We start from the raw sequence: 18,736 nt of genomic DNA, 5'->3' as shown, positions 1-18,736 counted from the left end.
TACAAGCACAAGTAGAAGTCAGACCTCCTGAAAACTATTCCCTGACCACTACTATGGTTTAGTGGCTCTGGTCCATCATGCATAGCTAATTAACAAAAACCGGAAGGGGAGTTTTATTGCCTGAAGGGCTACAAGATCAGCTCCTTTATTTTTGGTTGTTTCATTTTCTCATCAAGATGTCCTCACTGGTTTTTTTTTTCTTTTTCAGATAGTGATAGATGAAGGCCAAAAAGTTGGCAGTTCCTTTCAAGGTGATCTGAATCGGGCTGGAAAGGTGAAGGTAAGGGATGATTCAGTTTTCTTCCATGGCAAAGAATACAAAAAATTGAAAACAAAACAAAAAATCCCAAAGGACCCATTTGCTGTCATTCATACAAAATCGGAGAATTTAGCAGATTTTGTCTTTCTCTCTGTCATATATATATATATGATTTTTAATTGGTGTTTAAATATCTTAAACTACGTTCAGTTGGCTGGGTTCCAGATCTTTCTTCCTCAAAGCTTAGCAAATGGAATGGGTTCTTGAGTACAGAAACATGACTTCAGTCACCCTGAACATACACCATCAAGAGAAATGACAATTTAGCAGTTTTGGCACTAAAACCATCGTGGGGAAGATAAATTTTTGCTGTCACTTGGATGCCAGGAAAGAACTGCAGTTATGTACGTGCAAGCAATGGAAGCTACCATTTGTAATTCGTATGTAAGAGCCGTGGTCTGGGGTGTAGAGCTAGGGGAAGAAAGACCTAGGCTATGTTTTGAATTCCACTTAGGAGATCTAAATTTGTAATTTTATGGTATTTTGTTATGAACACGTTTTAGGTCATGAGCATAAAAGGCATTTCGACATTACACCTTTACTCTGCTAGGTCTCCTTTGTGCTGGTGGTGAAATCATTTTCTTATTTACACTCTTTGATATTCACCTGAGATGAATTAGTTCGTGTCTGAAATGTTACCATTTTGTTAATATGAAATGTCTCATTGTCAGCTTGCTGTGGAAAGCAGTATTCCACGTGGAATAGTCTTTCATTGAAATGCTGCTATTGTGGCTGTAAAGGTCATTTGCTCTGCTTTTTACCTTTGAAGTAATTTTCAGTTTTATTTGCTGGAAAGAAAGAACACTTGATTTTTGGCCCCACTCACCTCTTTTGTGATTTACCTGGGGCAGGATGATTTTTGTTTCGAATGAGCCTTTCTCTTTTGCTTTCTTTTTTTTTTTTTTTTTTTTTTTAAGATTTTATTTATTTATTTGACAGAGACAGATCACAAGTAGGCAGAGAGGCAGGCAGAGAGAGAGAGAGGAGGAAGCAGGCTCCCTGCTGAGCAGAGAGCCCAATGCGGGACTCGATCCCGAGACCCCGAGATCATGACCTGAGCCGAAGGCAGCGGCTTAACCCACTGAGCCACCCAGGCGCCCCTCTCTTTTGCTTTCTTTAGTTTCTTCTCTCTGACTCTGTAGAGTGAAAAGCCCATTATGGTAATAGCCAGACCCACCACCATCATTTGCTTGAGAAGCAAAAGCAATAAAACGAAAACAAAAAGTAGAGACTGTTTTGGACTGTCTCGGCGGTGGTATATATCCTGGGAGAGTCCCTTTTCAAAAAACTCCTCAGACTGTTCTTTCCCTTTCAGTATAGAGATCTTACTATGGTGCCTATGAAATCCAGGCCAACTTCCAAATTTACTGCTTCTTTCAGATATCTCTGGGAAACCACAGTGAACACAAAGACCTTTAGCTGGGACTCAAAAGTTAATGAGAAAAGTGGATTCAGTTGCACACTTTGAATGCTGTGGAAGTGGATTCATTGATTCTTAATTGCACTTTTTCATTAGGTCTAATATACATAACAATGATGTTAATTCTTTTCTAGGTAGACAATTTCCTAGATTTAGAAGATTTGGATGTGGATGAAGAGACTCAGCCCCAAATGAGTAAGGGTATGCTTTCTGTTTCCTCTATCTATACTGCTTGACCTCTTTCCAGAAACTACAAGTAAGACTTTTAGATAGCTTTTTCTTCTTTTTTTTTTTCTTTTTGGCAAGCCCTACTTGCGCCTTCCCTGACTTAGGGAAAACTACAGTCCTGCGATTTCTTTTTCAGTAACAAAGATTTCAGCCGAAAGGTCAAAGCATGATGAAGGTTGTGAAGTCTTTGGTCTAAAATGAAATAAAGGTGCCCCCCTCCCCCAACATGCCTCCACATGGTTGAATTTTGGATAATTTTCTCAAGGAGCGCCATTTGAGTCATACTCTTTATATCTTAGAAGTGCCGTGTAAATTGAGAGATAACATCATATAGCAATTGATCATAAAAATAGCAGAACTCATCATAAAATAAAAAATAAAATCAAAATCTTGACTTTCATAAGTATTTATTAAGCAGATAAGCCAAACACTAAAGAGTAAAGACATATTGTAAATGTTTCTTTGGGGCGTTTTTTCCAGTTGAGCTGGACTGGGGGAGGCTTAATGCCAGTCCAATGATGTTTATGCATATGAGGCCTTTTTCCTTTCCTGCTTGACATTACTGTGTAAACATAGGTATCCTTTGTTGCTCAAAAGACCTTTGAAATATGTTCAAAATTAGAGTTGTTTGTTTTGAAAATTCTCATTCCTAATTTAATGTGCAAGAATATCTCAAAGTTGATAGTGAATATTAGGGAAGGGGCTATTTTCCTTGGGGGTTTGGTTGCTGGTGTTGAATTGTTGGTTATAGGCTTTAGGTAATCACAAACATGGGTGCTGGTGTTGATGATCAGGGAAGGTGATTTGTTTATAATCACACAGAAGTGACAGTGCTGGGTGGTGGTGGTTTGGGAATGGCTCTGGCTTCTCTGGTTGCCCGAATTTGAGAGGCTTTCGAGATTGGAAGCAGTTAACATTTTTATTCAGCTTCCAAACATCACATTACTCCACCGAAAGTATTGTTTCTTCTGCCCTCTATTAACCACTAGACTTTGCATGGAATTTTTCCTTACTTAACTTGGTTCAAGTGAGATCAGAGATCTAAAGGAATCACAAGCTCCAGGGAGAGGTTCTCTTAACTGTAAAAGCCCAGGCAGCTCTGAATTTCTCTATGTAAGCAGCTTAGGGGGTCCGATTGGATCAGAAGGGATAGCTAAGGACTTATCAGGAAGCTGGGTTTGCAGAGCAAGCACACTATTTGAGGGGAACAGGAGATGTTGAAAATGCAGATTCCTGGGTCCTGTTCCTAAGAGAGAGTCTAATTCAGAAGGTGTTTGGTGACAGCATTTTTTACCACTACCCCAGGGGATCGTGATATAGCTGTGCCCAAGGAAGACACTTGGAGACAAATGGTTCTGGTCTGCATGTAGTGCGTTTGCAATATAAATTTAATTTTATAGGAAGGCACCAAAGTGTACAGGTTGGGTATTTTTTCATGGCTTACATTTCTTGCTTCCTGGCATTAATGAGAAAATCTGTATACTGGCATAAACCTACATAGGCAACAAATCTGATTATAGTTATATTAGTCTTCAGATTAGCCTTTTTACCTTTTCCATTATTTCCACATTTTTTTAAAAAATATTTTTCAAGTTGTGTGTTTTTTGGTTTTGTTTTGTTTTATTACCAGATCTATGCAGTAGCATAAAAAACGCTCACTACTACGATTTTCCCAGCAATCAGATAACAGGCAGTGTTGCTGTGGTGTTGTATAAGAGGTTGCTGAGGCTGAACCAGGTCTCTGTAGAGAGAATGAGCTAGTCAAGCCTATCCCATGTGTAAAATAATGTGGACAGGCGGGGCTGAAAAGCAACCCAGGCTTCATTGACCTATTCCAATTACTGAAAAGACCACCAGGGCTTCACAATTTTTATAATGCAAGATCTAGGTCATTTGAAAGGGAAAAAAAAATTAGTTTGTGCCACGGTAGATTTTAGTTTGGGCCTAATTTGTATTACACTTTAGGAATGTGAGCAGACGGCAGATATTTATATCAGATGGGGAAATGTGACATTTTAAATAGGCAAGTTGCTTGTATAATTTTGGCAGCCGAGAGGTTTACTGATTAGATCCTGTTGTTATTGTTTAAGCAACAGATTTGCCCAGGGCAACGTGGAAGAGAGCTGGGTATGTTTTTCTATCACTGAATTTATTTGTTCCCTGTATTTGCTTTCATAAATATTCCCCAAGATTCAGGAGCATGATTCTTTCCCAGGATTTGGCTTATCATTTGGGTGGCCCGGGCAGAGATGGTTTTTCAGAAGAGCCAAGGCAGTGCAACTGAATTGAGCAGTTGTTTGAGGGTAGCATTTACCAGGGAGTTTGGTGCCCTGTGTTTATTTGACATCGAGTTAACCACATTTTCCTCCTTTGAATTCAAGGTCGGGTAGTTAACCTCATGGTTACTGTCATGCCCCAGACTGTTGTCCAGAAAAATGATTATTTGGAATAGGTGTTGGTTATTATGCTGAGGCGTTAGAGCAGGAAGAATCTTCTGGACATCTTTATTTATTTTTCCCCTTATTCGGCCGAGCAGGTGCCCTGGCTGAGTGCAATTGACTGCTTGGAGATGGTCTTTTGAGGTCTTATTCTAGAATCATCTTGTCTTATATAGGTCTCTCTCTTTTTTTGTTTCCCAAGATTTTATTCATTTACTTAAGAGATATAGTTCACAAGTAGGCAGAGAGGTAGACAGAGAAAGGGGGAAACAGGCTCCCGCTTAGCAGAGAGCCCGATGCCAGGCTTGATCCCGGGACCCTGAGATCATGACCTGAGCTGAAGGCAGAGGCCTAACCCGCTGAGCCAACCCAGGTGCCCCTTATACAGGTCACTTGACTGGTGGCGGGCGTGCTTACACTGTGGCGGATCATGTTGGGTGAGAACAGGCAACTCAGCCCTGTGCAAAGACTGGCAACCTTATTTGATTTTCATTTTCAAGCTGTCTGATACTCCCAATTCTAATGAAGTCCCCAACCACCTCTTTTTTTAAAAAAAATTCTTTCCTTATTTGCAACTTCGAGCAGCTTTTGCTGCCAGTGAATGGCCTGGGACTGTTATTCGACAGACCTGGAACAACGCTGGCCGGAGCCTGGAATCTAATGAAGAATACGCAGATCCGGCTTCTGTCCTCATTGAATTCATTGACCAGACATTCACCAGATAATCACTAATACAGGTTTCTAAATTGTTCTGCGTGTCACGAGAACCTATGGCAGGGGAACTTCAATTTGTCCGTAGGATCGGAGAATGCTGAGAGCCTGCGATATAAAGAATGAGTCGCTGAAGGTCCTGAGCTCAGAAAGACATATTTCAGCCAACTTGTAATTTAGGTATTTTTCTTATTTTATACATAGTACTTTAAAAATCATTCTTGGGGCGCCTGGGTGGCTCAGTGGGTTGGGCCGCTGCCTTCGGCTCAGGTCATGATCCCAGGGTCCTGGGATCGAGTCCCGCATCGGGCTCTCTGCTCAACAGGGAGCCTGCTTCCTCTCCTCTCTCTCTGCCTACTTGTGATCTCTCTCTGTCAAATAAATAAATAAAATCTTTAAAAAAAAAAAAAAAAAAAAAAAAAAAATCATTCTTTCAGGGATGCCTGGGTGGCTTAGTCTCTTAAGAATCTGACTCTTGATTTCAGCTCAGGTCTTGATCTCAGGGTGTTGAGTTTAAGCCTCATGTTGGCATCCATGTTGGGTGTGGAGTCTACTTTAAAAAAAAAAAAAATTATTCTATCATTGCCCAGAAGATCACTGAAAACATCTTGAGAGAGAAAAAAAATCCTTCCTTCCAAATTCTCCTTCATCCACTCTTCCTCCATTTTTTTTTTCCTGTTCCTCCAATTTTTTGTATGTGCAAATTTCTCTATGAAGGCCTAGCTTGAAAGTCACATCCACTACAAGGGCAAACCAGTTGCCCGAGCCTCACAATTATACAAGGAAACTTGAACTCCATTCCTGAGAAGAGCACAGAACTGGGAAGATACTTCTGCCCTTTCCAAATCCTCTGCCCGTTTCTCCCCAAGGGAAATGTAAGACTTTATCTATGTAGAGAAATTGGGAAAAGAAACTATGTATTTATGGATCAGCCCCTTTGTTTCTTCTTTTAGGTTCATGCTCTTTGGAAGATGTATGTCTTCTCCTCTGTGTCTGTGCCATCTTTCTTATAGTAGACACACCTCAGGCGGCCCAATGCCTACCTTATTCAGTGGTTTTCAACCTTAGAGACGCAGTAGAAACACTTAAAAAAAAATTAGATACCTAAGTCCTGCCTTTGCGATTCTTTTTCAGTAGTCTGATATTTAAAGCTTCTCAGGTCATTCTCCTATGCAGCTGAGGCTGGGAACCAACTCTAGGCAGACATCTGGAGGCATTACTCTCTGAAGCCTGACTTGAAGAGCTCTAGGGAAGCTATTCTTATACCTGGATGGATCCGTGTCAGCTGTGTGGACTTCCTGTTAAATGGAATCCCATGGTCTAGACTTGTAGGAAAGATTGATACATAAGAAGCCCAAATGTGACTGCTGGACAAGCTCTGTTTTCAAATTCAGCTCTATTAGTTGTAAAGCTCATGTTTTAATCCTCATCTTTCTGACTTCTGTGTTTATTCCTCTTTTGTTTCTATATTTGAAGATAGAGAGCTATGATTTATTGTCACTGTCCAATGCCAGCCCCACCCAGTGAAGTAAGTCTTCCTTCATCATCACTATCTTCTCCTCCTTTTCACTTCCATTTTTATTTATTGTGCATTTTTTTTTCTCAAAATAGGTGTTAATGTGTCCCTTGAAAGCAATGTATGGTTTATATGTATGCATCTATACACACACATTCTAAAATTTTGTCTTTTATTTAGTTCATTTACACTTAATGTAGTTGCTGATACCTTTGGCTTTATACCTAGTACCTTATCATTTTGTTTTCTATTTGTCCTGCCAGTTTTATGCCTCCCCCTCCCCTCATTTCTTGCTTATTTTAGATTAATCAGCTATTATTGTATTATTTCATTGCCCACTATTTTTGCTCAGTTGGGAATTCTAGGTTTGTAATTGTTTTCTTTCAGTATTTTACAGATGATAATCTGTTCTTTTTGGTATTAATTGTTGCAAACCAGATGTCAATCTGTTGGTTGTTCCTTTGATGATAACATATTTTCCCTCTCATTTCTCTGCTTTTATAAGTTTCTCTTTTGTTTTTCTAGTACTTTCACTGTGCCTTGGTGTTATTTAATTTGAATTTATTTTGTGTGGGGTTTTTAGAGATTCTTATACATATTGGGAAATTCTCAGCACTTGTCTTTTCATATAATACTTGTGCCTTGATCTTTTCACCATATTCCATACATCTATCTTTTATGTTCTTTTCTGCATTTTCCATCCTTTTTAATTTCCTTTCTTGCTTCAGTTAAAATATTTTCTACCATCAGGATGCCTGGGTGGCTCAGTCATGATCTCAGGATCCTGAGATAGAAACCCCACATCAGGCTGCCTGGTCAGTTGGGAGTCTGCTTCTCTCTCACTCCCTCTGTCCCTCCCCCCAACTTGTATGGACTCTCTCTCAAGTAAATAAATAAAATCTTAAAAAAAAAAAAGTATTTCTACCATCTGTATTCTAGTTTACTAATTCTTTTTTCAATTGTGTCTGTCTTCTGTTAAAAGCCATGGATATTTCAGTTATTTTAGCTTTTTTTTTTTTTTTTTTTTTTGAGAGACAGATTAGGGGCAGGGAGGGGCAGATGGAGAGGAGAAGGAGAGAATCCTAAGCAGACTCCCTACTGAGTGCAGAGCCCAGTGTGGGGCTTGATCTCTTGATCCTGAGATTGTGACCTGAGCCAAAATCAGGAGTCCAAGGTCTAACCAACTGAGCCATCCAGATGCCCCTCAGTTATTTTAGCTTTTAAAAGAGATCTAGAATATCTGTTTTGAGAGATTTCAGTTCTGTGGTGGAATTCTCCATTTATAATGTATTTTGGGGGGAACATATTAGTCAGTTATTTTAAAATTCATGTCTTTTTTTTTCTTTTTTAAAGATTTTATTTATTTATTTGCCTGAGAGACAGCTAGAGAGAGAACAAGCAGGAGGAACACCAGGCAGAGGGAGAAGCAGGCTCCCCACTGATCAGGGAGCCTAATTCAGGACTTGATCCCAGGACCCTGGGATCATGACCTGAACCAAAGGCAGATGCTTAAATGTTGGAGCCACCCAGGTGTCCCTAAAGTTCATGTCTTATAATGCTAATACCTGGGATCTCCTGTGGGTCTATTTATATTATTCATTTTCCTTTTGATTTCATGTCTTTGTATATGTGGTAATTTTTGTTTAAATGTTGAACATAGCATATAGAATATATAGGGACTGGATGATGTTATCTTTTTCTAGCATAGCTTTTGTTCAACATTTTGCTAGCAATTAGAGTAGTAAAAGGTCACCTTCATCCAGTCTGGGATTGGGCTGATTTAGGACTGGGGTCAAGGCCTTGTGGGGGCTGCTCTCCTTCTAGTTCTTGCTTACTTCTAGGGTGTGGCCCTTCAAGGTAAATCATAGCATCGCCTTCTTGGAGACCCTGAACTCTAATTTTTTTCTTCATAACACTGTGATTTCTGTTGGCAATTCTGCTAAGCTTCTGAGCTTCTTAGCTTCTCTCATCTTTATTTTGGCTTCTCAGTTTCTCCTTGAAAATCAGTAAATGCCACGAGTTGAAAAGCATCTTAGACTCTTGGACTCCCTTCTCGGTACTTTCCATCTCTCTGGGATCTTGGCCACTCAAGTCCTAGGCTACCCTGGTTACCCTGGTAGCTTACCAATGCCTTTATTTATTTATTTATTTATTTATTTGACAGACAGAGATCACCAGTAGTCAGAGAAGCAGGCAGAGAGGGAGGAGGAAGCAGACCCCCACTGAGCAGACAGCCTGATGCTGGGCTCGATCCCAGAACCCTGGGATCATGACCTGATTTGGAGGCAGAGCCCTTAACCCAGTGAACCACCCAGGGGCCCCTCACCAATGCCTTTAAATAGTTGATTTTTTGGTAACTTATCTAGCTTTATTATTTTTATTGATCAGAGGGTTAGATGGTATTAGGTAGACCAGTAGACCCCTGGGGATGTGGTCTAGGAACTCCTAGGGAAACTCCTAGGGAAAGCTTTGTGCTTAGCAGGGAGTATGTTTCTCCCTCTCCCTCTGCCCTACCCCTCACTGGTGCTCTCTCGCTCTCTCTCTCAAACAAATAAATAGAATCTTAAAAAAATAAAATAAAATGAGTGCTATTTTCCATTGAACATGTTCTTGATGAATTGGTAAAAATTATTAATTTTATTAAATCTTGATTCTTGAATACACCTTTTTTACTGTTTTATGTTCTGAAACCATAGGTATGCACAAAGCACTTCTGGGGCATTCTGCCATACTTGGTTGTCTCATGGGAAAACACTTGTGTGATTGCTTGGTGTGCTGAACGAGTTCTTTTTTGCCCCTTACTTTCATGGAATAACATTTTTACTTAAAAGAATGACTGACAGACAAACTATAGTTCTCAGAATGAAAGAAGCAAGCCTGTCCCTTCAAGAGAAACACTGGTAATATTCGTTGCCAATGATAAAATTGGCAGTAGATCAAGTGAAAATTCATTTTTGGAAAACTTGTATCCAGTCCTGTGTGCTTGACAGCTTCCCAATATTTGATGACTATTCTGATAAAATTGGTGATGTTAACTAATGTGATCCTTATACTATATAATGAAATGTGTCAACATTTGGAAGACCTACATAAAACAGTGAACCAGTATTTTCCAAATGACCAATTTATGATGTTACAAAATTATGCATAGGAGAAAGATCTGTTCAGTGTGTAAGATAGACCAATGAATTTTAATGTAACAGTATGAAAAATTCACTGAAATAGTTTCAGATTGCACACTGAAACTATTTTTTAAAACTTTATCGTTTGTCAAGATCTGGTATAGCATCAAAGAAAAATATCCACAATTATATAAAAAGACTATCAAAGTACTCCTTTCTTTTCCAACTACATTTCTGTGAAGACTAGATTTTCTTCATTTACTTCAACTGAAACAGCATATTCCAAAATTGAATGCAGAAGCAAATATAAAACCTAGATTTTTTTTCTCCTAAGGCATTTACAAAATTTTTAAAATGTAAAACAGTGTTTCTTCCTTACTATTTTCTTTGTTTTTGAGAAAGAGATTTTTCATAAAAATATGTATTTCAACATATAATGGTATTATTGTCAGTGATTCAATAAATAAATATTTGCAAATTTGTCAGTTTTAATTTCTAATATGATGAATATTGAGTGATATAAACCACATAAACAAAAGCTCTTTGGGGTCCTCAAAAATTTTGAAGAAAAAGAACCAGTGAGATGGACTATCATAACAAAAAACCGTGTGCTGAAGAGGTTTATTTTACTGTATTTTACTAATACAGTTCTTATCTATATTCTTTTTAGTTTTGGGGAGGGCCCAAAATTTCAGAAAATTTTGGCCATTTCTACATAGCAACAAAGGAACAGATTGGTTAATTTTTATAAATATGCCACTCAGATTAAATATTGTTGTCCAAATTATGAGATATCAGGTAGATTGCTTACTTTTTAATGTTATATTAGATTATCTGATTATAGCTTTTGACTGTTGATTATTGACTTCATACAGAAATACAAATGGCATAAACACATAGTTTGTAAATGTTGACATTCTTATCATGGAGTGAGAAAGAAGAGATGGGAGTGTTTTCAACCAGGCTTGCCATGGAACATGAACATTCACTTCTGAGAGAGGGCTGGACTGTGCAATGTACGTCAGCCAAAATAATGGTGTGTAGTTAAGATGAAAACAAGGCCTTTGGTTGTTTCAGAAACAGCAGTTAATAAGATCAGGTTAAGGGGCGCCTGGGTGGCTCAGCGGGTTAAAGCCTCTGCCTTCGGCTCAGGTCATGATCCCAGGGTCCTGGGATCAAGCCCCGCATCAGGCTCTCTGCTCAGTGGAGAGCTTGCTTCCTCCTCCCTCTCTGCCTACTTGTGATCTATATCTGTCAAATAACTAAATAAAGTCTTTTTTAAAAAATTAAAAAATTAAAAAAAATAAGAACAAGTTAAGTTTAATAAAGCATTTCAGTTTTGGAGAATTTTACAAAGGACTTCAGACATTCCATTTCCCCTCCCCCCACCAATGAATAGAATAATTTTTCTCTCTGAGACACTGTGAGTGTATAAATAAACCGATGCGTGATTTTAAAATGGCTGAAAGATAAGGTAGCCTTCTTCATAAAGTACATCTTACCAGACTATCCCTGTACATATTAGTGTCACTCTTTTATAAATCCATCCTCTGTAGGGCTAATGCTGTTCAATTTTACTCTTGATCACTCTCTGATTGATTGTATGTGTGAAAATCTTACCCCTATAACAGAATTTAGTGTTTGAGGGTGAGGACTCTATATAGACATCTACAGTGTCTTCCTAGCAGGTAACTCTTGGTACTTACTGTTCGGTTTAGAAGGGGAAGTGCGGGAATTCATTTCCCGTCTCAAGTATCTGTTGAGAATTTGCTGTGTGTCAGGTGTTGTGTCAGACGTTGGTGAATACGCGTTTGTGCATTTTGCTTTTACACTGAAAAAACAAACGGCAAGAATTTGAAGTGTAGGGGAAACTGAATCTTGTTGTTTTGAGGGAATTGTTTCCATGGCAGTAAAATCTTTAGGAAAGAAACCATTTTTGTTGAAAATCCTCCCTTCTCTGCAAACATATCGGGGAGGCAACGAGCTTCAGCACAGGAATTTGAGAGGTGTCCTCCTCACTGCGTAATATCGTCAGTCACATTTTAGATAGCTCTGAAAGCAGAATTGATTTTGATTCACGTCTGAACTGATGTTTTGTGCTCTCAGCCGGTCATCTCAGAGGTACTGGTTTTCCCATGAAGAGGTTTTCTCTGCTTGCCTTTGTCGTTGGCAGGCCCCTGACCACGCTTGTGTCAGTCCTAGGCAGTTACAGCAGGGAGCTCAATGAGGGAGGTGCGTTGGAGCTCATGAATAGGTATCTTAGAAAGCCAACCTCTCCATCAGCCTTACTGAGTTTAAAAACATTGCTTCTCTGGGTATAAAATGTTTACGTGTACTTAATACTGACTAACCTTGCTAATGTGCTATGGCAGTGACATTCCTTGTCTCTGAGTTTGGTTGTATAATCTGATAAATTTAAATAATTTATGTAATGAAATTGCTTGTTTAAAAGAAGTTCCTGGGGGCGTACCTGGGTGGCTCAGTGGGTTAAAGCCTCTGCCTTCGGCTCAGGTCAGGATCCCAGGGTTCTGGGACTGAGCCCCGCATCGGGCTCTCTGCTCAGCAGGGAGCCTGCTTCCTCCTTTCTCTCTCTGCCTGCTTCTCTGCCTTCTTGTGATCTCTGTCTGTCAAATAAATAAAATCTTTTAAACAAATAAATAAATAAGTAAAAATATAAAGACGTTCACGGGGACACCTGGGTGGCTCAGTTGGCTAAGCAACTGCTTTTGGCTCAGGTCCTGATCCTGGAGTTCCGGGATCTAGTCCCGCATCGGGCTCCCTGCTCAGTGGGGCATCTGCTTCTCCCTCTGACCTCTCCCCTCTCATGTACTCTGTCTCTTTCTCTCTCTCTCAAATAATAAATAAAAATAAAATCCTAAAAATAAATAAATAAATAAAAGAAGTTCATCATGTGACATGTGGGCAGAGTATGGGCTCTGCTGCCCGACTTCCCGGCTTTGACACTTTCTAGCTGTGGCCCCTTGAACAAGGTTACTCTCCTTGCTCAGAGCTCCTTACCTATGAAATGGGAAGTAATAGCATCCTTGGGAGGATGAGCTCAACTGATGCCTGTAAAATGTCAGCTCCTATACGTGTTGACTGTTGTTTTTATTTCTTCTAATTTGGTCATATTTTAAGGATCCAATAATGAATCATAGTAGAAGTATCTTCTTCACGATCTCCCTACCCACTCACAGGTTCAGTTTCTAGGCTGACCATGTTCTGTTGCTGGAGTCCTAAGAATTTTGTAATTAACATGTTTTTGTGCTGGTGTTATCTGCAGTTGTGAGAGACGTATTTCAAGTAAGTTTCAGTTTTTGAATATCAATACCGGCTTAATTATCTCCCTATATATGCTGCCATTGGCAACCGCCAAGGCACGCCTGTTGTTCATTAATCACTTCCACTGAGAACTTAATTAGTGTCTTCATTAGGATCATCATCGAGTGGAGTAGCAGGCAGCATGGTCCTGAGACAGCTGCAAGTTCCTGGCCACCTCCAGCAGCCCTTCTGGTCCTATGAAAGCCCGGATCCACGAGGAGGCCTGTTGTGCTTCTATTTGTTTTTCTTTTTTGTCTCCCTTAAAGAAAGCTGTGGAAGATCTAATGGTGATGCCCCATGTTCCGTCACACATGCAAAAATAAGGCCACAGATCCACTTACAACGGACAGATCAGAAAACCCAGATTGGTTATTGAATTCTTGTCATGGTGCTAAACAAGCTGGAAACAAGTTGTTTGTGGGATCGAACATCAGACCGTGAATTCAGCATATGACAGAGCACTTCATTTTTCTGCTGAAAGTTAAAGTCCTTTCCTGCTGGCATCACTGTTATTTTTATATATATATATATATATATATATATATATATATATATATATATATGATTTTTTTTTTTTGCCATAGTGTTACAGGATGAATTCAGCACTTCATTTCCTTTCTTTCCATCCCTCAGGAAAATGTGGGAAAATGAGGCAAAGGTAGCATCTTGCCTTATTTTCCTACAGAGGTAGAAATTGGGTTGGGGGTGAGAGGGATGATCAAGTCAGTCCCTAAACAATCCTTCTCCCAAACCTTTGGATCGAATGTGACCTTGAGACAGTAAGATAAAAATAAATGCACAAATGACTTCTATTTTATGGAAAAGGGAATCTTCTCGGTAAATCGCCAAATGAGGGCAGGCATTGTCTCCAACGAACCTACTTTATTTGAGCATTTTTACTTCATTCTTTTGATTATTGTAGGCTTTTAGGTGATGTAGGTCAATTGTGAACTTGATGAAAGCATCACGTGAAATATTTTGTATCCAACAGACTTGCTGCTGCTTCCAGGGGAAGTGGAGGAGGACTTCTACCCACGTGTCCCTTCTTATATTCCTTCTGCGGCCCAGCCCTTCGCCCCTGGGGTCAAGCCAGGGCCTGCTGGGAGAGGAGCCAACGAGCAAACAGAAGAGGTACTCCATAGGGAGTTCAGTCAGTTTTGAAATTGCCTTGATTTTGTAACTTGTCCTTTCAGTGAAATGCTGCCATATCTTTGTGCTTTTTTATTTTTCTTAGATTTGGAAAAATTTAGAATTCATGTTGCTTAATCTAGTCCCTCTGACTGCCATCTATCTCTAATGTGCAGATTTCTTTTCTTTTCTTTTCTTTTCTTTAAGATTTTATTTGACTGAGAGAGAGAGATTACAAGTTGGCCAAGAGGCAGGCAGAGAGAGAGGGGGAAGCAGGCTCCCCGCCGAGCAGAGAGCCCAATGCGGGGCTCGCTCCCAGGACGCTGAGATCATGACCTGAGCCGAAGGCAGAGGCTTAACCCATTGAGCCACCCAGGCACCGCTGCAGATTTCTTTTAAACACGGAGAGCAGTTATGTCTTCTTTACGTGGAAACTATTTTTGTTTCATGACGTAGACCATGCTGCAGGACAGTGTTATCTGGGGACTATGCAATAGATTCTCTCTTATTGCCTGGACTGGCCGTTTGCTTTTTACTCTTGTATCCAAGGTCCTATAAACATCTTGTAATGGTTAAGGTAAGGCCAAGCTGTTGCTGTAGAGAATCCCAACAGTAAGTCAGTGGCCAAAAGGAGATAGAACTTTATTTCTCTCAGATAACAGTCTATGGAAAACTCCTTCTTCTTCTTCTTCTTCTTTTTTTTTTTTTTTAAGATTTTATTTATTTATTTGAGAGAGAGAGAGAGCACACATAAACAGGGAGTGGGGAAGGGGCAGAAGGAGAGGGAGAAGCAGACTCCCCACTGAGTGGGAGCCCAACATGGGGCTCAATCCTGGGACCCTGAGATCACGACTTAAGCCAAAATCAGATTCTTTACTGACTGAGCCATCCACACACCTATGGAAAGCCTTTAAAGTGAGTGTTTTCTCTGTTCCCTGCTCAAATAAAGATATTCCCCAGGGCCCAGATTCCTTCTCTCTGGATCTCTGCTGTGCCTCAGGACATTGTCCTCCTATGAATGTTCCAGCTCAGGTCACGGTCCTGCTATAGGGGCAGCAGGGGAGAGTGTGGGAGCTGCACATTTCCCCAGGGCTTAGGACTCAGGACTTCATTTCTGCTCACCTTCCGCTGGCAACCACTTCACCGTATGTTCCTGTCCAGCCACTGGGGGGAACTGGGAAGTGTCACATAGCCCAGCGCTTCATAGTCAGGGGGCACGGAATCTCTGCCATGCCTTTCCTGTCCCACTGGCACACCTAGAAAGTCATCATTTGTCGTTGTTTGCAGCTCTTCTGCACATACGTTAGAAACACGCACTAACTAAGGCTGCTGGTGGTGGGTGTGACCTTGATCACCATGTTTACTCCCAACAGAAGAATGTCTCAGGCACAAGAAGTTGTGAAGAGCTCTTTATTACTGCTTCCTCATAAAACTCCTAGGGATTGCCTATTTGATCATTCAGGTACTACAGATCTTATCACTTAAAGATATTCTGTTACCAGGAGGGGGGTGGGGGGGTGCCTCGGTCATTAAGCGGCTGCCTTCAGCTCCTGTCATGATCCTAGTGTCCTGGGGTGGAGCCCCATATCGGGCTCCCTACTCAGCGGGGAGCCTGCTTTTCCCTCTCCAGCTCCCCAGTGCTTGTGTGCTTGTGTTCCCCTCTCCCTATCTCTCTCTGTCATAAATAAATAAAATCTTTAAAAGAAAAAAAAGACATTCTGTTATGGAAGCAGTCGTTCAGTCAAAGGTAATCCACATGTTCCCATTTTAAATTGCCTCTTTGTCATAGAATTTTTGTTTACAGACATCACAGAAGTGTGTCTGGGAGGCTTGCAGGCTTGTATTAAACCCCTGAATTGGCTACCAGATAAACTGGTAGCGGGGACAGCCACTCTTCAATGTGCTTTTTGAATTACAGATTGCTTTCTCCAAGTAGTAAGAAACTAAAATTGCAGTGTTATTTCTAGCAGGAATCAGTTTCTTTTTAAAGACTTGTTCATGCTCTTGACTTCAGTTGTGACCATACAAATTGCTGGACCAGCCAGTGGCCATGGCACCTAGTGCCATTATAGAAATTGTTATAAAATCGTTTCCATTGGTGGGTTAAAAAAAAAAAAAAAACTGAATGATTCCTAGAATCCATCAAGTAGCCAGTAAAAAATGCAGGTTAAAACCTTGGATATGATTGTATCTTGAAAAGAAATATCAATTTCTTCCCAGAAAATGTGAACATTTTTTAAATGTTGGAATCAAAATGATCTGAACAAATTTTGTGTTGGCAAACTTAGAAAACATAGATGGAGAGCTTTTGCTGGTTTTCAAATACCTAGACTATCTTGGCTGGGATTTTTATTTCTGACCACGATTTGTTAGAGAAACTTTTCAGAACTGTCTAGAATCCTAATACTTTACCAACTATGCCTTGGTTAATCTTATTTTAAAGCACTCACTGCCAGTAAAACATCATAATAATCAATTTCTAGCAAATATATCCTGTAAGGACCAGCCAAGGGGCAATTTGGGGCTAAATATGGTAACTTCTTTCTGTGATATCAGTCTCAAAGATGAAAATGAATCCTGGATGTCTTGACCTCCTCTAAGTAGAGGCTCTGACTTCCTCATACAGATTAGACCAATTTAAATTTTTTCCTAATTTTGTCACTGGGGTTTTATATATGTGCATCTCCCCCTTAGAGTCAGACATTTGCCAAGGACATTCCATCTTTCCATTTGTGAATAACTTGTTGCCTTAGTAATTCTGTCTCAGTGAATTTAGTAACAGCTTTATAGTAACATTGGGAAGATGAAAAATTGTGTGTTTCTCCTCCACCCTTTTCCCCCAACCCCAAATCATAGAAGAAACTTTGGTGGTATTTCAATGGGAGATCTCCTTTTTTTCTGGTTCGTAATGGGACTCTAAATTTTTTCACCTATAAAGATGGTTTATTTACTATATTACTTTGTCAGATAGCCTACAGCTAAATGCTGCTCTTATTGATTTGAGCATTAGTTCTGTTTTCTCTAATTTGCCTGTGTGGTACTATGAATGAAAATGATTTCTCTGGTAACAGGGTCTCTCTTTGAATGAGTCACATGAGCAATTTTAAGGAAACTAGCCGTTTTCTAACACTGTGCAAATTCTATTCCCTGAGAGGCTACGAAAAGATTTCAATTAGATTTGAAATGAGACCCCTCAAATCCACATATTTCTCTCAGCTCCTTAGGCAAAAATAACAAGTTAATAACTTAATTCACAGTTGTTTTCTTTTTAGTAGCAGGGGATTTGGTTTTCCATTGCATCCATTCTCCTCTTTGAAATAAATGAGAATTTCAGTTTGTAATCCCAAAGCCTTGGAGTCGTACAGCTTAGAACCCTGAAACGAACCTAACTCGAAGGAAGAGAATTCCCAGCGTGGGCCGCAGTAGCCGAGAGCCGAAATACACAAGTAGAATTGCAACTTGACTGCATTTTAAAAGCTACCATTTTGAAGATCACCGTGATGTCTTCTGAATTGCAGTGTACCTCTGCTTTGGATTACATAATGTGGTCCTTGTCTTGGAGGACTCTGAATTCACTGATGTGTGTCTTCATAAGCTTAATTAAAAAGCAGAAAAAGTAGGAAGTAGTGCCGCGTTCAGTGCTATCTGCATATGGTAGACATGCAATAAATACTGAATGGACAAATAAATAAAAGAAAAACCTCATTACCCACCTAGAGTGTTTATCTGCGACAACAACACGGTCAGGGCCATTCTCTCTCTCCTTCTCTATTGCCTCATTCTCCTCACCATGTAAACATGTTCGAGTCTCTCCCATCCTTAATGAAATGAAGCAAAACAAAAGGAAAGGGAAAAAGCCTTCTCTCTACCTCAGGCCCTTTTGGATTACTGTCCGTTCTTCTCCCTCTGTTCTCGTCTAGACTCCAGTAACTATGAGACTTGACCCCACTCGTTGACTCTGCTTCTTTCCCCCTCATTCCTCATTCAGTGTCCTGCAGAAGGTCCTTGGCTCTAGTCACCTGCCTGGATGTATTCAGAATAAAGGTACCACTTACTCTGTAACTGCCAGATCTCAGTGGACACTTTCCAGTCCTTTTTTTTTTTTTTTTTTTTTTTTTTAAATAAAGAGAGAGAGTGAAGTGGGGGGCAGAGGGAGAGGGAAAAAATAGAGCTCCATGCTCAGCACGAAGTGCTATATGGGGCTCGATCTTACACCCCTAAGATCATGACGTGAGCTGAAATCAAGAGTCGGTCGCTTAGCCGACTGAGCCACCCAGGCGCCCTAATGGATCGCTCTGCTGTGCCTGACCCTCATGGTCCTCTGGTTCTCACTTTACTGCTCTCCCCAGATTCTTTGTACATTTCTCTCTTTGTTCTTTCCCTGCCTCCTTTGGGGGCTTCCCTCCATCCATCCCTGAGTTGGTACTGCTCAGGGGTCCGTGCTAAACTTCTTTCCATTTAACATACTTGGATCCATTTTCCTCTCTAGGTTTTACCTTTCCTGCTTCTGTCCTCAAATCCACATCTCTAGCT

General features: G+C 40.2%; 1 protein-coding gene across 4 annotated transcripts in view; it reads left to right on the top strand.

The window, feature by feature from the left end:
* IFTAP (intraflagellar transport associated protein) overlaps window positions 1-18,736 on the top strand; it is a 67,365-nt gene that overhangs the window by 42,241 nt on the left and 6,388 nt on the right. For 3 of the 4 annotated variants that reach the window (XR_009405291.1, XM_059405501.1, XM_059405515.1), the window contains 3 exons: window positions 209-280; window positions 1,874-1,940; window positions 14,067-14,206. Coding sequence is in view for 3 of the 4 variants with exons in the window: in XM_059405501.1 (XP_059261484.1) it covers window positions 209-280; window positions 1,874-1,940; window positions 14,067-14,206 (279 nt within the window). In the remaining variant the exon portion in view is untranslated. The remainder of the gene's footprint in view (window positions 1-208; window positions 281-1,873; window positions 1,941-14,066; window positions 14,207-18,736) is intronic. The other variant, XM_059405521.1, reaches the window with a different exon arrangement.

The sequence above is a fragment of the Mustela nigripes genome, chromosome 1 (assembly GCF_022355385.1).
Source record: "Mustela nigripes isolate SB6536 chromosome 1, MUSNIG.SB6536, whole genome shotgun sequence".
NCBI classification, from domain to species: Eukaryota; Metazoa; Chordata; class Mammalia; order Carnivora; family Mustelidae; genus Mustela; species Mustela nigripes.
The sequence above is the reverse complement of the archived record's forward strand: the minus strand, read 5'-3'. Positions and strand labels throughout refer to the sequence as shown.